The sequence below is a fragment of the Lonchura striata genome, chromosome 1 (assembly GCF_046129695.1).
Source record: "Lonchura striata isolate bLonStr1 chromosome 1, bLonStr1.mat, whole genome shotgun sequence".
Taxonomy (NCBI): Eukaryota; Metazoa; Chordata; class Aves; order Passeriformes; family Estrildidae; genus Lonchura; species Lonchura striata.
The window spans coordinates 4,925,253-4,949,774 of NC_134603.1; the positions used below are offsets into that span (position 1 = coordinate 4,925,253).

The following is a 24,522-nucleotide window of genomic DNA, read 5'->3' on the forward strand; positions in this document are numbered from 1 at the left end:
TGAATTACAGCCTGAGGGAGGAGACTGGAGCTGGGTTTGTTTCTGGGGAGCTCTGAAGGAATATTCAAAGGTGAATGTCTTTGAGACAGTTCTGTAATTAAAAGGGAAAGAAATAAGGTCTTCCAAGACTACTCCTTGCTTAGCACAGCTGCTGGGGTGATAGTTGGGGAATATTTTCACTATTTGGGATACATTTCCAGTGTTAGAAGTCAGACTTGGTCTGAAATCTCCACATGAGCCAATTAAAGGTGTTTCTGCTGCTAAAGCCAAAGGACTTTATGGAATGTACCCAGGGAAAGTAAAAGTTGGAATTTTCTTTCCTGATTTGTGGCTCCTGACATCTTCTGTTTCTAACAAAGTGTGATTTGCCTTTGTGAATGAAGGATGTATTTGACAGTCAAAGCAGCAACAAAAAAGTCTTTTCCTCTCAAGAAAAAAAAGGAGGAAAAAAAATTATATCCTAGACCATAGAGTAGAAACAGTGTTAGCTGTATACTTCTGCAAAATTGCTTGGTTACAGAAAGAAACACTTCTCATTAAAACTCAAATGGTTAATCTCATATGAACAGGAATGAGCTTTCTGTAGGAGTCCCTTAAAAGGCTGGACTGTGATTTCCTTGCTGTTCATCTTAAAATATCTTTCACCAAGACAACAGTGTGGCTACACCTAGGCTTTGCTTTGAGGAGAGCTTTGGGCTGTGGAGCTCTGCTTATTCTGGATGGATTTAGTCCCTCAAAGACTGCTGTTTCTTCAGAAGGATGAAGGCTGTGCTCTGCTGTGGATGCAAGAGCAGCTTCTCAATTCTGGGAAGTGCATGCTTGGATTTCAAAGAACTGGCATGCTTTCATTACCCTCTTTTTCTTTGGTGTTACACTAAAGACATATTTCATTTCCAAAAGAAAGAAAAGGCTTTTATGAATGTGCAAACAGTAGTCTCCTCCTGTGAATGTGTATGTAGACACAGCCAAGCATTTGCCAGGGGAAGAAAAGTTGTTTATCTTCCTTGTTTATCTTGGTATGGCTTGTTTGGATGTGGTGTCTAGGTGCTTGTGCATAAAGAGATTTCCAGGCTCCGGGCTTGGAGAGAATGCAGGGCATTCTCTGCCCTGCTCACAGCCTCAGGTGTGGCATGTGAGGAGGTGGGTGTTGCGGAGATGGAATTTTTTGGTCTCAAGTGCACCCTGAAAGTAAACACTGCCACTGGGTCTTGATCAGCACTTAGGAGAAAATCACCTCTGTTTTCAGATGTGGTTGAAGCACAATTGTAATCATAATTAAGGAAAAAGAAAAAGAAAAAAAAAAAAACTGCAATGTATGTAGCAGATTGAGTGGGTAGAGGAGATCTGGAATTTTTAGAAAAAAGGCATTGGGAAACCTTGTGTGAGTCCTTACAGGTGACTTTTGGTGAAGTGCAGATCTGTGCAGTTTACTTTTACACCACAGAGGTGCTGAGCTTGCATTGATTACACCTTTTTTAAAACTTTTAGCCTTTAAATCTTGTCTTTGATTCTTAACTAGTAGTTGTGAGAAGTAAACACATTATTTATGTGGAAATTACAACCACAAATCTCAAACCATGTTATTGCCAGACATGTGTCATACCTTAATTATCAGAAAGGTTTGTTTTTTTCTTCCAATTTTGTTATACTGTCTAAAACCTAAGCTGGATAGAGTTAGCATTAAAACTTTTAACCTGTCAGATTAGTCCTTATTTTTGTAGTTGGAGAGAAGGATGGTTAGAGCTCTTGAACAAATAGTGTTTGGGGTTCTCTTAACCTGTTCACAATTCAAATATCTTTTTCTTCCTTTCAAGATGCAGTACCACATTGAAATGTCAGCTTCCTTAATGTTGACAGAATAAGAGCTCAAAAAGCTGAATTTAAAAAGTACATCCTTAGCTAAGGGGAAGGATATTATCTAACTAAAAAAAAAAACCAAACAAAAAACCCAACCAAACAAAAAAACCACAAAAACCAAACACCTAAATGCAAGGAGCATTGACTACATCCCATCCTATTTGTGAAACGACCAGAGCAAATTCATCAGCTTCTCTACCCACCTGCAAAATCTTAATTCTCACAGGTAGAAGGCATGTGTGCAGGTTGGAAGGTTGTGTATTCTGGTCCGTTTCCTAGGCTGAAGCACATTCAGCTGGGTCTTCACTAGAGCAGTTAATTGAGCTGTGTTACTGTGTCCTGTGTGTTGCATCTTCTTTCCTGTTTGCCTCTCCCATTCAATCCATGCTGTACTTTCACCCATTGGTGCAAGAGAACAGAGTATTTGATTGGAGATCCCTTTTGTGGTGGAGGAATGGAAAGATCCTGCAGAGGTCTGCAGTTCAAATGCTGTGCTTGCTGAGACACGTGTTTCATCTGGCAGCTGTGCCAGCTTCCTTCTTGCTGTTTGTTTTCTCATGCTGCCACCCTAGCTGTGCTGGCATAGGTGGTGTGACTGTTTTGGCAAACTCAATCCAAGTTAAAATGAATTATTGTTTTGCTGTTGTTTTAAATCCAGATCAGTTCTGTAATCTTGTTAGCTGCATTGTCTTGCAGACTTGACACAGCTGAGAAAGGCTGGGGGGAGAAAGGAAATGCCTGTTTATGCTGGCACCGTGCTGCTACTGCACCACGAGGGGACAGAGTATTAAAGCCTCACTGATGAACATCCTTTGTCATCCACAGCAGCATTCCTGGTTTCCAAACATTTCCCAAGAAGGATATTGCCTGTTCTGAAAAAGGGCAAGAGGCTTGTCAGTCCAGCCTCAGTTCCAGATGTGATTCCACTCGCTCACCTCCAAGTCTCTCCCTCTTTTTCAAAGCCATGTTATTTAGAGCCAATATCTGGACAAAAGGTGCCAGTCATCTACTGTGGCTACTCTGGAGCAGATCTGGGCTACACAGTACTGATCCTGACTGACTGACAGGTAGCCAGTAGTTGAACTTGTTGCTATCCAGCTGTGGAATGGCCAGATGTGCTTCATTGCTGCTCAGTGCCTTCCAAGCCAGAAGCTTGAAGAGTTGTAGGAGAATGGGCATGGAGATGCTCTGGTGTATCTACTGCAATCTGTAAAGGAGATGCAAATATATTAATTGGATGAGTTTTTATCTCCTGGGTTTCTTTTTTGAAGTAGATTCCTACTAGATTTAAAATAGATTCTTACTGGATTTAGTAACAGGGGAGCAGCTTGGTCACACAAATCTCTATGGAAACAGGCTGTGAATGCTGGCAGGAGTCAAAGCTGGATTAGTATTTTTTGGTGAAGTCAGGTCTTTACAACGTTTACATATTCAAATCTCATTTCTACATGTGTACAGTGATATATGTGCTTTGAGGCAGCGGAACTATTTGATGTATAGAAGCAGACTGGAGTGCAGCGATTCAAACATCAAATAGATGTGTGCAAAAATGTATAAAATCATTCCTGGTCTAGTGTAAGAGCTAGAAAATTGGTGTGATTTACCTTTTTTTCCTTCCTTTTCTCTGCTGTGTACCTGCATGAATTGTACCAGAAAATAAGGTATGGTTGTATTGTTATTTTGTAGGTGCCTTCCTTCCCGAGAACCTGAGAAAGGTAGCAAGAATTAAAAATTATGGATCTTGAAATGTAAACAAAAAGTTGTATGGTATAGTGATAATCACTATACTAAGACAAAAGTATTATTTGGTACCTTTCCAAAACAGGCTTTGGGATGCCTGTTTTACTTTGCAAAATACTCATGATACTCTTAGATGAGACACACATGCAAAATAACATTTTAAACCTAATATCAATAACCCTTTGACATTTTTCTGAAAACATCTAGATCTGTAGATGGCTTCAAGTCAGCATCCTGCATCAGTGTTTATCTGTACAAAAACTGGATCCAAGGGGCTCTTTGACTTTGCCATAGCATCTGAGGATAGGGAGCAGTGAAATACAGAATCACAGAAAAATCTGGGTTAGGAAGGACATTTAAAGGTTATCTATTCCAGTCCTGCTGCAACGAGCAGGGACATTCTCAACTAGATCAGGTTGCTCAGAGCCCAGTCTAACCTGGCCTTGAGTGTTTCTGGGGATGGGGCATCCACCACATCTCTGGGCAGCCTGGTCCAGTGTTTTACCCCCTCATTGTAAAAAAATCTTCATTGTGATATCTAATCTGAACCTTCTCTCTTCCTATTTAAAGCCATTTGCCTGTATCCTATCACTTCATACCCTTGCAAAAAGTCCCCCTCCAGCTCTGTTGGAGCCCCTTTAGGCACTGGAAGGGGCTTTAAGTTCTCCCTGGAGCTTCTCTTCTCCAGGCTTAGCAGCCCCAACTCTCTCAGCCTGTATCCATGGGGGAGCTGCTCCATCTCTCTGATTGTCTTGGTGGCCTCCTGGACCTGCTCCAGGAGCTCCATGTCCTTCCTGTGCTGGGCCCCCAGAGTTGGATGCAGCTCTGCAGGTGAGGTCTCACCAGAGGGGACAGAGGGGCAGAATCCCCTCCCTCACCCTCCTTCCTACACTGCTTTGAATGTTAAACTTCTGGGAAGCCAAATTTATTGTCAGCTTTTCAAAGAGTGTTGCATTAATTTGGGAAGTGTGCAGTAGGATCAGAAAAGTGCTGATTAATCCAAGAAGATTGGAAAGCGGGGCTGTACCAGCTCTGCTCTGCCAGTGCTGTCAGTGTGTGCTTGGAAGGTTCCTTGTGGAATTCTGTGTGGGTGTGGAGAGGTATTTGGGATGACAGATCCGAGTATGGCTGAACATGAAAGGCTCTGAGGCACTTGGCTGGATGTGTTGCTTGAGCTGAGGTGTCTCTGTGCTGGAATGGTGACAGGGTCCTGCCAGCAGGACAGCCTGGCTTCAGGCTCTGGTTTCAGTATGAACTTGTTGGGCCTCAGGGGCAGAGTTCTTGTGCAGCCTCATCACTTTCCCAATCTTGTTTACCATATGATACACAAATGTGCTTGCTGGATAAGCACAGTAATGAGAAAGTGGAATGTGGGCTTTGTGCTTTGACTGTCAGACAGTGTTATCAGAGGACAGCCCAGATTTTGGTGTAGAGGGCACATTCTCCTTTTTAGAAATTATAAATTAATTTTCATCAGACATATAAATCTGTCATCAGGAGTTACAATACTTGATACATAAATAGTGTTTGACATATTTGAAGTGCTGCACAAACATTAGCGTGCTGTGCCCATGTCAGAGTTGCTACTTAAAGACTTTTTCTGGTGCAAGAAACTTTCTCCTTGCAACTAAATAAGGAAATTAGGTTTGTAGTCACACTGGGAGTATATTATTCTGTCTTCAATTTATTCATAGTAGCACATCAGTCTTATTAATTTACAAGCAATCAATTAATTTTCACTCATTTACAGAATTGAAGTATTATTGATACATACTGGGAGAGCCAAGGGTACCATGTGCCTTTTGGCCTTTCTCTTGTCTGTCTTGATTTTTCAACATTCTCCTAAATATACTGTACTGTAAATTCGAATTTTGGGCACACTCCTAATTTAGAGCAAATATTAATCTGTTTTTTAAATTAACTGTGATGCATATCTGGGGGTTCTTTAGACAAATGAGTAAAAATGAGTGCTTATCCAGTTTTCTACCTATAGAAAGAGCTTTTTCTTCTTCTCTCTGGGGTAAAGGGATGGAAAGGTCACCTATCCCTTGCCTGTTATTGGTAAGAAATTCCTCTGAAGGCTTCCCACTGGCTCTTGCTCAGCTGTACTAGTCTATTTTATGTTCAGGATGTAAATGTCAGCTTCAGAAACTTAATTAAAATCAATATGATTAGAGTGAACTGCATTCAAGTGGCAGATGATTCTGTGACTGCCTTGCAGTTGTAGGGAGCTGCTAACAGACGCATGAAAACTCCTCTTAGGAATTTATATTCATGCAGGGATCCCCTGTACCCAGAGTGAAATCTCATTCTGGAGCAGGTTTCTGCTGGAGTTGAGCTCTCCAGTAAGTACTTCTAGCTGTGATTAATTTGAGGTCAGAAGTTTGTGGTCCAGGTTGAAACTGATGGTCCTTACCTGTATTTTTCCGCTTAGCAATCCATCTGAGGAGTTTCCTGAGCTGAAAGGCTGGTTGCAGGAGAGTCTGGAGAGATTTCAGATTTCTTTGGCCGTGCTTCCAGCTAAAAGATTGTGGTGACATGTCTCAGCAGGATGCTGGAGTTGCTATTGTGCAGTGGTTAAGCAGTTAAGTTGTTTGTCTGGAAACTTCTGATTAAACATTCTCATCACTGCCACAGAGAACACCAGGCTGCTTTGGCAGGGTCCTCACAGAGCCACTGTGGAAGGCACAGAGGCTGTCACCCATTCTGGAGTGATGGCAGTGCCTTTGTTGGACACTCCAGGCATCTCCACTGGGTCTGTGGAGGTTGCCCAGGACCCGAGGAGACTCAGCATGTTATTTACTACTGATGGGAGTTAAATGCACTGACCTGATGCTGGCTGCAGTGCCAGTGCAAGCCTTGGGGATTAATCTTGGAATGTTTGGAAAGAGCAGCCAGGGCTGAGCAAGTCCCTGGGGCTGGATGAGCCTCCCTGTTCTGTGCTGGGTTCTCCTGATGGGCTGTGTGGCTCTAAGTGTTTTAAAATTCAAATCCTCTGCTTTATTAATAAAAAAAAGTATACAAGCAAATAGATGTTTTACTTGAGACTGCAGACCAGCCATTTTGAGTGTCTAAATCACCATGTTTCCTTATTTCTCCAGTTTTTATTCTGACTGTAAGTTGGTAGCACCTGGAATGAGTTCTGCAGCTTTCCTAAACAGCAAAGAAAAGCACTTGATGTGTTTGTTTCATATAAAATACCACTTCTTCCTTCCTGACAATACATGGCTTTTTAGAATATATTTTCCAACACTTGACCTCCTGTGCACCTGTTCTGCTGTCTCCTTGGGGTTTGTGCTTTTTCTTGAGTTGCAGCATGTACTAATTGTTGCTAATTAATTTCTTGGGCTGATAACAACCTTGCCACATACTACACCATTCATAAATAAATTAGAAAATATGTCTATTTTTATTTTTGATTTTTGATGCTGTGATAGGTTTAGACTTGACTGATGATACAAAAAAGAGGCTTAAAATCTTGCTTGATTTTGGAGGGAATTAAGACATCTGACTTCTTCAGTCCTTTTGAAATCCCAGCCTGAAGAGTAGAGAGGGTCTGAGATGTCCATCTTGATTCTTTCCTGAGTAAGCACTAATGGTTTCAGCTCAGCCTTACGAATCAGTAGCCTCAGAAGTTCATGGCTGTAGATAATTTTACCATATTTTTTTCCTTTCCAAAGCCATTTCTTATCACAGCAGGAGTAACTATCATCTGAGAAGATGTACCTCCATTTTCATTATCCAGTGGTAGTGTCAGAGATGGGGGAGGGATGAATTTCCAAAACGCTGCATGCTCTGTGCAGGGTGTAGAAAGGGATGAGGATGAGTGAATCTCTTCTGTTTGCATAAAGAAAAGCTGGCACTATTCCCCTGGGGAATTTTGGCTCGCCTGCCAAAATGTTAGGCTTTACTAACTAAGCAGAGCTTGTCCTTTGGGTGAAGAAGAGGTTAAATATGCCTCTGTCTCTTCCGAGAGTACTTGGTGGTGGTGAGTGTTTCCAGGGATACAGGCAACTGTTCTCCTTTGTAGTTTGTGATACAAAGAGCCTCAAATGCAGGCAAGAAACAAACTTAAACAACTTACATTAAATGCAGATTTAAAACCTGTTCACTGACCTGATAATAGACCTTTGGAATTGCTGGGGAAGGTTGCAAAAAGTGAACTGCTTTAAGAGGAGACAGGATGAGTAATTGGAATAGTTTCACTGAAGGCTGATGAATGACAGAAACAATGCTTGGCTTGGGAAATCCACTGGGATAAAAATAGTCTGAGGTTAGGAGAGCACTTGGGGGAAGTGTTCCCTTGTGCTTGCCTGGTGTTACCTCATCCCCTGGCACCCATCTGTGGCCTCTGGTTCCTCCTGGAGTTGTTTTACTGAGGTGCCTGCAGGGAGCTGCTCATTTCCATCAGACCTTTGTTCCCACCAGCTCGGGCACCTTCTGGCTGTCAGGACAGGCTGTGGCTGGTGAGTTTGTGTTGCTGCCAGCTGCTTGAAAGCTTGGATTTGCCCACAGTGTTGTGAAGTTTCCCTCCCACACAATACTGGCCTCTGCAAGCCTCCTGTTTGCTTTGGTGCTGTCCATCTTCCTGCAGGTCTGGGCTCGCCATCCACTTTGCACTGGATGTCCAACCCCAGGGCGTGGGGCACAAGGGAAATTTGGGGCACTGCAGGCTCTGAACCAAAAAGATGCTTCTGAGGGTGCTCACATTGCTGCTCTTGGACATAGGGTCCTGTTGGGCTTGATGGAACTTCTTCTAACTCAGTCTCCATGAACTTACTAAACATGGCTCGTGTTTCCTTCCTGTAGGCTTGAAAGAATTTTGTTTTACATTTCTCTGTGCGCTGTGTTGCTTCTGAGAGATTATTTAAAGGTTGCAGTTTGAGGAGATATGTGAGCTGATTTAACAGCTTGATATCACCTCACCAACAGCATGATTCCACTCCTACATGTGTCATCTTCCCCCTCTATTCAGATTTAGTGCTTTCTTAATTCTCTTTTTGCACCTAGTTTTCTTCTTGCTTAATTTGCAGATTCAGGGTTTTAAACAATTTCTTTGGGGTATAAAACAATAAATGTTGGGAACCAGTCAGAGTCATTTAGGTTGGGAAAGACTGCTTATATCATCAGATCCAGCAATGAGCGCAGCACCATGACCAAGTTCACCACTAAACAATGTCCTCAAGTGCCACATCCACATGGTTTTTGAACACTTCAAAGCATGATGACTCCACCACTTCCACAGGCCAGCCAGTTCCAAGGCTTTTACCCTTTCATGAAGAAATTGTTCCCAATACCCAATCTAAACCTTCCTTGGTACAGCATGGGGCCATTTCTTCTCATCCTGTCCCTTGTTCTGTGGGAGAAGAGCCTGATCCTCTCCTGGCTTCACCTTCCTGTCAGGGACTTGAGGAGAGCATTAATGCCCCCCCGAGCCTCCTTTTCTCCAGGCTGACAGTACCATCCTGTAGAAAATCCTCACACCTGACTCACTCCAGAAAGTCACCTCTGGCTCCTGTAGAACTCCCACTGGTTATGTGCTGATGTTTTCTTGGAATCCTGAGCAAGAATCAATTGTGGATCTCTGCGTGCATCTCTGTGTGTGTGGACCTGTATGAGAGTTTTCGGCAGGAAATTTTCAGACCATCCCAGGCACAGCACAGAAGCAAAAGCCTGTGAATGAATGGCTGAGAGAAGAGTCTGGGAGCAGCGATGGCCCTGGCTCCTGCTGAGCTCCTGCTGGCTCCCTGATCGAGATGAGAGCAGGACAGCCTGGCATGCTGCACCTGAAAGGTTGCTCACCCCTGCTCCACTAACACAGGATTTTTGTATTTTTACTTACTGCATGTCAGACCTTCTGATGGCTGACACGTCAGTCTGTACGGGTTTATGTAAAAAGTTCCTTTCTTGGGCAAGAGATCTTCAAACTCTGACATTTATCTCAGGGCAAACAACATTTGTTGTGTTTGAGAATGCTTCTAAATGATTGTCTCTTGCCTGGTTTTATAAGGGATCTCTCCTGAGTCTCAAATGAGTTGGGGGAGGAGGGGAAAGGAAACCAAGGGGCTGTGGTGTGACCTATGAAATCCTGTCTGTTGGGGCACTGACGTGGATTAAAGGCCAAGAGGATTTTCTGGTTCTTGATGGAGAGCAACTTTTAAAGGCTGCTGGTGGGTTTTTTGGAACGAATACATCTTGCTTTTGAAATTTTGGCTTTTATGTTACTGTGTTTTACATAGAGGAAACACTGGCCTAAATCTGATAGAATACATGGAACATATTTACTGATGTTTTCTGAAGTCGTGCTGGTAAAACCTCAGCAATTGTAACTGGTTGTGTGAAAGAGTAGCTTACAATAAAATATGTTTAGTATTTTTAATAAAGTCGCTGCCAATGTGCTGTTTAGTATTTTGTGTAGGGTATTACATGGTGATATTTTAAATTAATATCTATATATTTATTGTATTTTACAGCTTATAAGAAGTGTATATTTCTCTGTTTTAGGGCATAATTCAGAAGATCGTGGACTGCCACAAGGTGAAAAATGTGGCCTGCTATGGGTTACGGCTCAGTCACCTGCAGTCTGAGGAAGTTCACTGGCTGCACCTGGATATGGGGGTGTCCAATGTGAGAGAGAAATTTGAACTAGCCCACCCTCCAGAAGAATGGAAGTAAGAATATAAGTCTGTTCAATGTCAGTCATACAAGTCTTCCTGCCTTATTGTACAAAATACTCTGTAATTTGGTTTACTAAGAAAGATCTTGTATTGGAATAGAGCTGGTGGAATGGGGGGAAATAAACCCACCAAACATCTCTCTAAAAGATGTGAGCAATATTTTGTTTGCTTTAAGGGGTTTTTGTTGTTGTAAGGGGTTTCTTACAAACTGAAGAGAAACCTGGGATTTAGAGGAAACATGAAATAGGAACAGAAATCTCCTAGTCATTTGTGCTGAAATCTGCAAGTTTTGTTATGCTTAAAAATTTTAGGATAAGAATGGTTTTCCTAGTTGTGGTGTAAACACATGGCTGCAGTTTTAAAAGGATAAAACTTGTTATTTAAATAAAGGCAAAAGGATGTTGTTAAATACTGGTTGTAATTTATAGACTGAACAGGAGAAATGTGACTTGAAAAGAGTGAAATGCAGCCAAAAATTTTTATCCCTCTGCTTTTGAAAAACTTCTCAGTTGTTAAACTTCATTATATTGAGACCTAGAGCAGTAAGTGACATCTGCCTTCCTCCTGACTGTGATCTTCTCAAATTATACCAGGAGCAATGAACACTAGAAAGATAACTGCAGAATTTTGGGGTTTTTTCATAGCCTAGGCACGTTTGCTGAGGTTTTTCATGATGCTGGTTAGTTGATTAAAATAAATGGCATGACCTAAGTTTCTTCAGCTTTTTAGGAGAATAAGCTGGTGATGCCCACTTAAGCAGGAAAGGAAGGAAAGTCTCTCCACTTTCCTGGTAGAAAGACAAGAGGAAACTAAAATTTATTTGCAGAAAAGACACAGTAGTCTACTAGAGAAAATGGGGAGCTCAGAGTTGTAAAATACCAATTAACCAAACAGAGATTAAACCAAAGAATAGATTACTGTAGTTGCTTATTGACTGCAGGGGCATTGTGCATCTGCTTCTGTGGTTTATGTTCATAACCACAATTGTGCTGAAGTTGCTGGTTGTTTTAAAAGATGCACATACCTTCTGCAAAAGTATTGTAAATAGTCTATACATAATTTCTCACAAGTGGAGTTATTATATTCTAGCAGATGTCACATTTGGTAATACTCAGTTTGTAAATTCTCTTCAGAGTCCCAATTTTAACAAATGCCACAAATTCAAAGAAATTAGGAATATTTAAAACCTGTGTTTCAGGAATGTTGCATATTCTCTTTTATGCATGTAATATTTTATTGTTTCTGTGATCTGCACAGGTATTTTCCCTCACAATAAGTTTTTAACTGATAATATTGTGAAATCACACCTTAGAAAGAAGGAGATTCCTGAATCCTTTCTGTGGTTAATGGTGTTATCAAGTGGTGGATGAGATGTGAATAATTTATGTTGTAGAAATTTATTACCTAGTGTACCAGTGTCAATTCCATTTTTATAAGGCAGTACAACTTGCATGGTACACATTGCAGAACACATTTAATTGGTTTTAAAAACAAAGTTAGATATTGTTTTGAAGCTTGTGAAAAGGAATTGTGTAAAATGCTCATGAAAGAGCTATGATAAGGTGTAAATTATTCAATACATTTCCAAGTGTCATTTAATGTGTTATCAAATACATGCAGCCTGACATACCTTTTAAACCCAGAGAGATTTGCTGTGCATAATCAAAATGCTGCTGTCATATTTGTAATGCCTAAACATGAAGTGTCTAAGATCATATGACAGTACTTGTAGAAATATTTAGATTACTAAAGGGGAAGTAGTCTTGGAATGGTTCTTAAACTAAAAACTTCCTATATTGTTAGTAAACCACTAAATACCTCACGTGGTTATTTTATTTTTATCATCCAAATTAAAGGGTAGTTTATTCACAGTGTTCAGAAATTACATCTTGGAATTCTTCTGGACTAGTCCAGGTACTTGGAGTTACATGAATTGTCAATAGCTTGCACACAAAGTTACCAGGATAAAATCCATCACCCATCTGGGTGAGCCAGGGTTAGCAGGATGTGGGGCTCTTAAATCATAGATAACACCAACCCTCATCATTTTGTGTAATACTGAGCCTTGAACAGCAGACACAGCTTCTGTCCCTCATGGCTCTGACAAAACTGCTCTGTGCCAGGCCCTGTTCCTTTCACTGTTCTGTGTCACACAAAAGGAACATCAAGAGGTTCACATAACAAGTTGTGTGTGTTGGAACACCCTGTTCCCCACAGGGCAGACACCTTCTAGCTCTGTAGTTTGGGTTTGTAAAGCAGGTCCCTGTAACCAGGTGACATCCATGCTGTGGCTCTGACAGGTGGGAGACACCCCAGTGCTCAGCAGTCCTGGACTGTGAGTGTTGGTAGCTGTGATGGAAAAGCCCTGGCACAGATACAAGGCCAGATCGTGTGTGGGGATGGTTTAATGAGTTGACCAAGTTGATATAACAGGTCTGTCCCTCTCCTTGCTGCACTCTGTCTTCTCTCTTCTCTGGCTTCCAGTTATCCACTCCTTTTCCTTTCCGCCTGTGAGCCTTAATACTTCTATAAGCCTGCAGCCAGCTGATTCAGTTCATTAAACTCACACAAGACTTCCCCTTTGTCCTTTTGGTTCTCATCTTCTCTGTTCTGGTTACTTTTCTGTTGACGTGAACTGAATCAGAACCTGCTGGAGGCAAGGTTGGGATTGGCAAGATTATTTCTTTCAGTGGCACATGTTATTAAGAATTGGATCATCCTTTATTTTTTGGCTCCACCAGCTGCCCTGGTAGTGCTTGTTACTGACAGGGGAGCTCCAAGAACTGCTCAGTGGTGTTCACTCTGCTGTGGATGGGTCACTTCACTGCACAACCAGTGAGCTCTCTTGATGCCCACCTTTGTGAGGTGTGTCAGTGCTTCTGAGCCCCAGTGGAGGGGCAGAGCAGAAGCAGAGTGGTGATCTTCCAGGAATAATTTATCAAACATAAGGGGAGTGATCATCAGCTGGCATGCTTGCTCCTAAAGCAGACCTGGTTTGTGAGGAAGGACATAGCATCCTTGTCAGTTGGCTGCATTTCAAAGCCGGTAAATATGGAGGATATTGAAAATTGAGCCCATCCTTGTGTTGGCCTTAGGAAATCAGTTCATTCCCACAGGTCCAGGCAGAGATTAGGTTATAAATAGTTAATGAAGGTCACTTAGGGTGACTGTCCCAGCTGAGCTGCTTTGCCTTACCTGATTTTCTCATGAGATCCTGTAGCAAAAAGCAGCACTTTCATGGCTGATCAATTAAGAAGACAAATCCCTGTAAAGGAAACAGATTGATTCTCCTCTTTGTTGGTTTGTTTTTTGTTTTTTATAATCCCAGAGAGTAATGGTGTTCTGCATCCTAGAATCACAGAATCATTTGGGCTGGAAGACACCACTAAGGTCATCAAGCCCTACAGTTAACCCAACTCTGCCAAAGCCAATAGTAAACCATGTCCCCAAGTGCTACATATACATGTCCTTTAAATCCCTCTTAAATCCCTCCAGGGATGTGATGCCACCACTTTCCTGAGCAGCATCTTCCAATCTTTGACAGCCCATGAAGAAATTTGTTCTGATATTGAATATCCAATTTTCTGATCTGTAATTCAGTCTAAACCTCTCCTGGTGCAACTTCAGATGGTTTCTTCTCCTCCTATCACTTAGGATGAAGTGATCACTCCTATCACTTAGGAGAAGAGCCTGACCCCTACCTAGCTACATTCTCCTGTCAGGAAGTCGTGGAGAGGGATGTCTCCCCTGAGCCTTCTTTGCTTCCTCAGCTGCTTCTCACCATATTTATGCTCCAGGAGAGATTTAGGTTGGATAGTAGAAAAGAATTCTTATGGAAAGGATTGTCCGGCGCTGGAACAGGCTGCCCAGGGAAACAATGGAGTAACCATCTTTGCAAGGGTTCCAAAGAAAGTGTGAATTTGGCACTTGAGGACACTTGTTTAGTGGTGAACATGGTGGTGGTACTGGGTTGAGGGTTGGACTTGAAGATCTTAAAGGTCTTTTCCAACCTTAACAATTCTGTCATTCTAAAATGCACTGGATTCTAAAGCCCCCCAAAAAGGAAGGAACTCTTTTACACAGACTTGTTTTATTCCATGTCAGGCTCTGCAGTTGTGTTCAGCAGTAGATTTTAGTGGATATAGCAGAATAAAAAACAGGAGAGGCTCTGCTTTTCTGCACAGTGTGCTCGTGCTGCCTTCTCTCCCTGACACATAAACACCTGGAAGTACAATTTGGATGACACCTAAACGTTAGTGATTAACCAGTTATCTCCTGGGGATCATGAAATGGAAAGGCTGATCAGCATTAGAAGGTGACTGTGTTCCCTTACATATGAGAATAATCTGTGAGAGTTTAACTGACTTGGAGTGTTTTTTTGTTTATCTGTGTCCTGTGTCACAGAATGGTTTGGACTGAGAACATTTAAGGATCACTGAGTCCAATCCCCTGCCACTATCCCTCGATGCTCCAAGCCCCATCCAGCCTGGCCTTGAACAATTCCAGGGATGGGGCAGACACAGCTTCTCTGTCAGGGCCTCACCCCACTCAGAGTAAAACATTTCTCTCTCGTATCCCCTGTAAATCTACTCTGTCAGGTGTTCTCAGCTTCTCATGCATGCATTTCACTTTTTAACTTAACAATGTGTTTTCTGTGCACAGGAATTATGAAATGTATTGCCATACCACAGCAAGACATCTTTCTAGTATTCTTTGTTTCTATACAGCATTTGTATTCTTGTCTTAGGTAAATTGCATTATTTTCCTTATTTTAATGATTTCTAACAGGACAGTGTATTTTCAATGAATTCTATGTAAATAAGGATATTGGAAGTTCTGCTTGCAGTGGAAACCTAGGCAGCATTTACCCCTAGTAATTTTTTACCAAATATCCACATAAGTCTTGATTGCAGGCAGCCAGATCACTTGCTGAAAAGAACTTCTTGTCCTGCTGAAACCAACTGATTGAAATGTTGTAATATTTGCTCTTATCATGAGCAGACTGTTAAAGATACTTACTTTGGGAAGTACTGTTAAGAGTGTGTGTTAGGATATGCTGTCTTGGCACAGCCCAAGGGATGGAGACATTCATTATCAGACTTTCATTGAAGGAATGTGTCAGAGGAGGAAGCAAACAGTCTGTGTCAAACACAGTAGGCTGTTACCACAGGACAAGCAATAACAGTAAATTTAAGGATTGAAGACAGAAGTTTATGACAAGAAATATTGCAAAATTTAGGTGCTGAAAGCGGAAGTTAAGGTTTGAGAAGTGATACAGATTTGGTGTAGGTCGTGGGTCAAGGCTCGTTCTGAATTTCCCTCACTTCTGGTGTACAATTATCTTTAAAAACATGACTGCCAGGTTCAAAACTGTTTGGCTTTTGCATGTGTCTTGATGATGAATAAGGGAGCAGAGAACATTTTACAGAGAAATCCCTTCAAAAACCGATGGAAATGCAGAGGTGAACATTGGAGCATAGATCAGAGGAGGAGCAGAGTCCTGTTCCTTGCTCTCCTGTAGGATGTGGCTCCCTGGTGAGTGACACCGATTGTCACTCCTGGAGCAGCAGGATCAGTGTTTTAAGTCCCTGCTTGTGAGAAGCAGAGATAAAAGCTGTTGCCAGGGGTCATGTCAGTGCTTCTGGCAGCTCATCTGTTGTCACCTAACTGGGGGCCTCCCTTCCCATGGATCTGTAGCTTATCTGCTCCATGTCTTGATGCTTCAGTCCTCTCTGAGGCTCTCAGTTTGCTTCTGTTACAAAGGTCCTTTGTAAACATCTCTGTGAAATGTCTGTTTAAGATAAATTCCAGTTTAGTTCTCTTGAGCAATCAAAAAGGAAGATTTCCATTAGTTTTCTAAGTTTGAGTTTATTTATATTTTTAAGAATGTTGGGAGGAAATCTTAATTCTGCTCAACAGTCTCTTTTTCTTGCTTTTCAGATATGAATTGAGAATTCGGTATTTGCCAAAAGGATTTCTAAACCAATTCACTGAGGACAAACCAACTCTAAATTTTTTCTATCAGCAGGTATGTTCAGTTCTTCTGCTTTGTTTTTTGCTGAATTTAGAAAGCTCTGGGTTTGTTTATATGGGTAGCATATTACTGCAGAAACAGAAAAATGGAAAAAACTTCAGGTTGCTTATATAAGCAGAAAGGGCACAAAGCCCATGGCATCTTTTCTGCTTGAGAAGTGGTGAGGAATATGTTCCAGAACCAAGGTGATTCTGCAGGTAATAATTGTCCTAACTCAGATAAAATTGTCTGTTGTTCCACTGGCTTCTTACAGTTAATTCACACTTGATTAAACTGATGAATTTCTTTATTTTTGCAAGTGTAAGTAAGTGACAATTTCACTACAAACCATCAAATGCTTTTTCTACTCACACTCTTGGGTTATTTTCTTGGATTTAAAATCTCTTCTGGATTACTAAAACTGTGTAGTAGTCAAAGTTTCTATAAATTAAACATTAAATTCTAATTTCATTCAGGTGAATTATTTTAACCTGCTTTTGCACCAACAAGCTCAAAATAAAACCTCCTTAGGATATTTTTAGGGGAGTCAGAACTAAAATGGTTACCCTAACTCCAGCAAGCACAATTGTGCACACAACATTCTTGTCTTAGGTAAATTACTTTTGATTTTTTTTTTTTTTTTAATGTGTGATGCAATTTTTGTATTGATTTATGATGAAGCTGACTTCTGAAAAGACACTTGTCCTGCATTGCTTCTTTGGACTTCACATTCTAGTTTAAGTGATTTGTGTGATATGCTGGATTCAGCCTAAAATGTCCGAATTTTGGTGAGTTTTTAGTGTAGTACTGCCAGGGGCTCTTGTACAACAAAATCAGGTTCCTTTATTTCTTTAGCAGCAAGGAACTTACTTTGTACTGGCTTTTAACACAGGAGATTTGTGTTTCCAATGTGCAAAAGTGAGTGATGAGCTCTAAAATAACTGAACTTCATCACTTTTGTGTTCAACACCTGGCAAGCCTGCAGTGTCCTCTCGTTTCTGCTCCAGGGAACTGTTTCTTTAAAGCAAGGAGTTTGAAATGCCAGAGGAATATTTGTTAACTTCTAGCTAAATTTGGAGAAATCATTACAAACGATACAAAGGGCTCAGAATAGAAGGTTTTTGAAGGTCATTGGGACCAATAGGCAAAGCTGACAGCTGCCTGTATCTGACAATGCCCTGAATCCCAGTGCTGTTATAAAATGAAAATCAGAGGTTCTTGTCTCCTTGCTCTGCACACCATCCCATTTATTTTCCCTTCTCCTTTCTTTTTCACCTTACAGTGAGGTGTTTCTGAATCCAGTTATTTAAGAGTCTCTGCTCTTTGTTTTGGGGTGCTGTAAGGTATTTGGGTCTCCATTGTCATGGAAATCAGGTGCAGAACTTTCCAGAGCTGTCATTCTGTATCCATGATTCTACTTTGCTCCATAAATTTCACTTGTCCTCTTGGATAAACTAGGACAATAACTTTTATGTGGTAAAGTGTTAAGGCAGCAGCAGTGACATATGAAAAGAAGGCAAGAGAAGAATTTAAGCAGTAACACTGCATCATAAGCCAGGCCTACAGCAGAGGGGGGGATAAAAAAACAGGGAAAGATGATTTTTCACATTCTGTTCCTATCTCAGTGTCATTCCTGCAATATTTTAACATCTTCTTTTGCTAACACTACTCTCAGTCAGATGCATCATGTTGTGTGTAGGCAAGAACAACAGAATGTACAGAATTCATACATGCATACATAGATATCCTGAGCTTTCTGCACAGCAGCAACTGTCAGAGATAAGGAGTGTAGAACCCAGTTAAAAAATTTTAAAAATCTGACAGAAACAATGCCTCTGTTGTCAAATTGGCTTTTCTCAATGTGAAACTCGAAGACATTGCTGTCTTGTATGTTACAAGTGAGTAAAAAAGATTTTTGTGAGGGCCAGATGCCTGTGACTTTCTGGTCAGGATGAGACTGGGAACCTTTTTGCTAAGTTGGTAGTATCCAAACACATTGTTTGTCTTACTAAAAATGTATAGCAACAAATTAAAAAGTTAATGGAGAAGGAGAAGTAACATGGTTTCCTCTGTCACCCATGGATTTTGGAATTTTAATGATTTTCTTGAATCTGAGTTGCGAGACACAGTATTGTCGAAAAAGAAAGTTTAAATCCTCAAGTGAGCTTCATCCTATGGAAAAGTACAGAACGTTTTGTAAAGATAACAAAATGTTACTTTAATCACTGTCAACAGACAGGGTTTATTCACCCAGCTCACCCAAAGCACAATTACCAGGCTGTTAAACCCAAAGCTGGCACACGTTTGTGCCTTCACATGCATGACTACTCCCATTCACTGCAGCGAGTGCACTGCCCTGTGCAAATCGCTGCATTTCAGGCTTCTCAGCTTGGGCTTGATATGTGAAATCACTATTTTCTCCTTCATTTTAAACTGTTTTAAGGATGCTGTGACCTTTCTTTGGTTTTGGCTATTCATTTTCAAGAGTCTTGAACAAATCAAGAACCTGTGCCCAGAAGTGTTTGTGGCTTGACGTGCTGCGGTTGTGACTCTCGTTCTGCCATCTGCGGTGGGCGTGAGCTGCTCTTAATTGGGAGTGTAAAGCAGGGCACTTAATGAGACCTTTCATTCTGCAATCTGTACAGCAAGGGATTAAAATTAGTGTGTGGGAGCAGGGGGAAACCACACAACTCGTTAACAACATCAGAATCAGTCCCACTAACGATGCCATGCGGTGCCTCTTGTGCCTCAGCTTTGAGGGCAGAGATGGGGAGAGGCTGATCTTCAGGTCATTCCCCTTCACTGGAGGAGCTGTGTGTTCCAGTCATGTCATTTCACATTCCATTTGAGGGCTCTGATCAACAAACCAATGCTGAAGCTGTGCCTTTTTGTTTCTTACTGCTCTCTTTGGCAGGTGTCAGAGGTAGTGGGTGACAGGACTTCAGGGGTGTCCTCTCTTTTTTCAGTCTGTGGAGCATTTAGTGGTGATTCTGCCTGGACTGCATTACTCCCTTGGGCCCAACTGCTTACAGTTTCAGCCAAATTAGGCAAATTGGATCCCACCCAGTGCTGTTGGAATTGTGAGGCTGAAGTATTCAAAAACCAAGAAAAGCCAGATTTATGGTTGTCTCCACAGTTGGCAGATGCTCACTGCACAGGTTTTATGTGCCAGCTTTCAGTTGTGTCCTGTGCTATTGAATACCCAAATCTGAACTACAGTGAGCTCTAATCCCACCCCCAAAACCTTGAATATGTAGTACAGTGAATAAAAATACTGCAAGTTAAAATTTACCTAGAGGTGGCATCCTTTGTGTGTCTGTGGGCGTTTTGTTGACTGTTTTATAAATCTGTAGTGAAGATACCAAGGCTTTTGTATGATTTTTTAACATTTTTTCAGAGAAAACAAACATAAAGGTACAAAAGGAGAATTAAAAATCTCGTTTTTAGTAATGAAATAAGATTTCACCATTTTCCTGTCCTTTTTGGGAATATTTTCTGTTGCTTTAAATAAATGTTGGTAAAATTCCTAGTGAGTGCCTCCCTTTCCCTGTGTTCAGTGGCATGGCTGTTGGGAAGTGGAAGTAAAGGGGACAGGCTCCTCTATTTTGCCTTAGTAGTCGGGTGAGGAACGAAAGCCATATCTCAAATCAAGATAGAATACAGCTTTTAACAACATTCATGTAATGAGAATCAGACGTAAGCTACTTGAATTGCCTTCCTTTTATTGTGGGACAAGAGCCTGCACACATTTATCCTTGAATAACATGTTAGCCTGCAGTAATTGGAGATGGTTTATCCCTTGATGAAAAGGGAGTAAGCATCTGTATGGGGGGGTGGGGGCAGCTCTTGGGCATCAGCTGTTCCATTGTTGCTCTCCTCATGCTTCACACAGAAGAGTTTTAAAGTAACTTTTTGGGGTTTTTTCTAGATCCCAGTGAACAAGAAAAGGTTTTTTATCAGTGTTGAATTTTTCTCTGCTGCCTTGTTTAGTCTGCAGTGTAGAGCTACCCTGGAGAATAAAGGAGACCACAGGACTGAACTGTGTTTTGAATTTACTTTTTAAAATTAACCGAAGTTTGTGTAAGAAGAAATTGCAAGCAGGGGATGATCTCATAGTTAGGGCAGGTCAATGATACCCTGAAAAAATGAAGCTGAATTCTGAGGGCTCTGTATCTCACCAGATAAGTACACTGCAGGTTCATTTTCATAAGAAAACTCTTTTCAAAAAGAAAAGAGAAAAAAAAAAAGAGACTTTTTTTATTACCAAAAAAAAAGTAAGGGAAAAACATCTTCTCAAAAAGTGGAGAAAAATTTCATGTGGACAATTGGCACTTTTCTCTGTCTCTGTAATGTTTGTAAAGATTATGTTCACACTCAAAAGGTATTTCATTAAATGAAATACCTCTTTATATTGTGGCAGATAAATACATCATTCAAATTAAATTATTTTTATAACTCTGTCCCTGACATGTAGGAAATTTTAAGGCCAGGCAATTACTGTTCTAACTTAATGATTAAAGTTTTATAAGGCTTAGGTGCATGAGATATAATTTGAAATGCAGGCTGGGAATTAGACTCTTTAACCTAATTAAATAACAACATCTCTTACACCCTAATAAAAATAGGAGACCTAAAGCAAATGACTTTGACAGGAAAAGCTTTGAAGGAAATGAAGGACATTGGGAGAAAAGCTGGTGTTGTTCCTGATGCTGGCAGCCTATTTAAAACAAAAAAAAGCCCTCAACAAAATCTAAAAATCCACCCAAAACCCAACAGATCTCTCTTGAAGAGTTAAAGGCTGAGACATAAACTGTGCCCTACAGGGAGGTGGCAATATAAGAACTGCAGCTGATTGAAAAGATACTAAAAATATGTATTTTGATACAAATATAAATGAATCTGCACCTCTCATGTCTGCTCTTTACAGCTTGAAAAGGCAGTTAAAAATGAGATTTCCTTGACAGGGGTAGGTTTCTGAAGTTGCTGAAATTCACAGTATCCCATAAAGTACTTATTTTCTCCTGTAAAAGTTGATTTACACCCTCCAAACTATGCTGGCATTCTTGTTTTAAGCTCTGCTGTTTGTATAGTTGTGGAGCTGCTTTGGCTACAAATTTTGTGTGCCCAATGTCTGCTTTCCCTTAGTGCTGTGTGCTAGCAGTGTGAAACTTCCTTATATTCCTTAACACCTCCTAACTGGTCAGCCAAGCTCAGGCCAAAGGGAAAGCATTGCTTTGATTTAAAATTTCCACCTGTCAACCAGAGCAGTGAAAATCCTCCTTGTGGGCTTTTCTCAAACAGCTCATAATTCAGCCCGATAAATTGAAAATGCTAGAGCCAGGTTTCTGCGGACCGATGTCTCTTTAGTAGTCTGGAACAAAATGTTACTGCAATTAGCAGAGTAAGTTGTGTATAACAACAAAAAGAAACCCACAGAAAAGTTGATTTACGCTGATATTAAGACTCTCTCTGGAAACTCAAAATTGTGTGTTGGAAAGGAGAAGTATAAAACGAGCTGGGAGCAAGGCTTGTGCAGCAGGTTGAGTTCTGTATGGCTCCCAAGAGCCCAGTCCTACTTTGTGGAAGGGCTGCGAGGCAGCAGCGTCTCCTGCAGTGACATCTGGAGCTCGGCCCACTCGGACAGACGGCATCATTTTTAGCTGCTCTGCCCCTAACAATGCCTTGTCAGAAGTTGGTTTCCCCCAGCCCATCTCTAATACCCTTATTATTAACAGAGGAGCTTCCAAAATTAGTTAGAGATGTCAAAGATCACCCCTAGATAATATAGAGACTGTGACCTTGGGACACGAAGAGGAGGAGCAGCTGAGGGCAGATGGCAGATGAATGTTATCCTGATACTGGAGCTGGGCTTTTAACTCCCCTAGATGAGCCCAAAGCCCTAATTTTCCCTAATATTGACTTACCTCCTATAGCAAATTTAATACTATCAGATGGGTAAATAGGGGTGGAAACACATGTGTTTCCCTCCTGTGTGCATTTTAAAAACTACCATATGATCATTAAGGTGGCTCCTAAAAACACTGATGACATTAGAAGCAGACATCGGGGGCTTTTGTGCATATGGGGCTTCATTCAGAGCAGATGAGGCACAAATCTTTCAGGGTTAATGCTGCATCAAATTTCTGAGGCTGTAGTAGTGAGGTTGGGACCATGTTCTTCCATGGTCCCAGCCTCATGTTCTTTCGTGATGAAAATTTGGTGTCCTACATAAACCTGGAAAACAAGGATGGAGGAGCATTTTGGTCCTTACAGATATTAAAATTTATGCTGGGTGACTGTTCCACATTAACCCAGTCACGTGTTGTGGTGTGTTTAACACTACAAGGAGCAATACAGCTAAAAGCAGAGAATATCTGAGATAATTCTTTTTGGTGGGATTCACAGAAGAATTGTGTCATGGATTGGGGTGGAATTGTGTATTGTACCTGCTGCAGGTGCAGAGCAGAGCAATGTTTTTCATTTTGAATAGGAAATAGTGGGGAAAACAAATGAGCTGTATGCTTGGATTTCTGTCTTGGTCACAAAAGTGTTTGCTGAAGTGGCTGCTTTTCCCATGGATATTTTGAGATATTCTGGTCTTTTATTACAGAAGCTGGAACCGGTAAATTGCAGGAATAATTTCTGTGGATTTTGGTGGGATGTGTGTCTCCAGAAGTGTTGTGTATTGGTGTAAAACAAAGATAGATCTGGTTGAACTCTTTGGTGGCTGAGGGTGAACTATAACATAAAAAACCTAACACCAAATTACTTTCCAGAGTTAGAGACCTGAATATTTAAAAGCAACTGCTAGAACACATCTGAGCTGTTAAAAATAAATCCAGAGAAGTTACTGAGAATAAATAAATTATTGCATATACAGGACCATTTAGAGACAGGTTGTATTTTTTAAATACAAATTTCACCAACTAAGTGGAAGCACATAATTTCCCAATATATAAAAGCACCAGCTAAAAATAAATGTGTAGAACAAGTGGATAATGAGAAAATGATGTAATATAAATCTTTGTTTTCATGCTTCATTAAATGATTGTAATTCCTATTTGTGTGCTATGTACTGAATGGACTACAGAAGACATTTTCTTTGTTTGGTTGATTATCTAAATATCTCATATGTTGGGATGATTCTTTCTGGGTATGGTCTTAACTTTTCAGTGGGAACTTAGTCACTGAAAGGTTGTTTAAATGCAATGTTCAAAGCAGTGCAAATTTGGAAAAAAAAATAGAAATAAAAAAGGACTAAATTGTGTAAGTAGGTCATAGAGATTGAGAGAAAAGCAAGAGAAGTAGATTGCTTATATTTAAACTGTCCTCCTGAAAAATTGGAATTTATCCTGTGGGAAATTTCTTGGTTAACACTAAGCTGGGAAAGCCAGTAGTGGCTAATTATTGGTATTTGCCCTTTATGAGACATTGCCATTTGATAATACTGTTTATAAAGAATTTCCACAGTATTTATGCTTGAAAATTCAATGTCAAGTTTGATAATTTTATGCAATAAATGATAAGGCTGTAAACAAGTTTTAACCTAAAATATCTTTTTAAGACACAGTATCTAATAGCTTTAAAAAAAAAATCCCTAAACTGGAAAACATTTGCCAAGTTCAGAATCATTCTACTGTTGTTCTTTATAAAGAAATCTAAATCCAGCATGGTGTTTTTATGAACTGCTTGTCAGCCTGGGTGAACCTTCTGAAATACTGCAGCTGCATAAAGAACTCATGTGCAGGAAAACGAAGCAGATGGCTTTTGAAAGTAGCAGCTGGTATAGAAAATACAAGGCCAGTGATAGATTTCTCCTTAAATCATAGCATAGGGCTGTTCTCTAATTTCTCCATCCTCACAAACATGGGCTTTCCTCTGTTTTCAATTTTTATTTTAAATTGTTCCATCTGGAATTGGCTGTCCATTTCTGTAGCTGGGAAGCTTCCCATTATTTTCTAGTAAATTTTGAGAAGTTAGAAGTGACACCATCAGTAATTTCCCCATTCAAATAAAAGAACAAATATTTTGTAAGTCTTGACATCATAAATAAAACTGAGCTTGTGTTTATGTGCCCAGTTCTTCCATGTGGGAAAAGTCTTTTAGTTCACATTGTGTTCACTTCCATTCTTTTGTTGTGGTTTAGGAGTATCTTCGAACTTTTAATGCCCAAGAAGAGAGATTTATGTTCCGGCTAAAAAAAAGAAGAGTAAAAAAAAAAAATATTGTTAAGAA

General features: G+C 40.6%; 1 protein-coding gene across 10 annotated transcripts in view; it reads left to right on the plus strand.

Annotated features, from left to right (window-relative positions):
- Positions 1–24,522, plus strand: part of PTK2 (protein tyrosine kinase 2) — a 187,770-nt gene that overhangs the window by 85,081 nt on the left and 78,167 nt on the right. For all 10 annotated transcript variants that reach the window (XM_077781884.1, XM_077781887.1, XM_021532480.3 and 7 more), the window contains 2 exons: positions 10,102–10,268; positions 16,215–16,302. In XM_077781884.1, the coding sequence (XP_077638010.1) occupies positions 10,102–10,268; positions 16,215–16,302 (255 nt within the window). The remainder of the gene's footprint in view (positions 1–10,101; positions 10,269–16,214; positions 16,303–24,522) is intronic.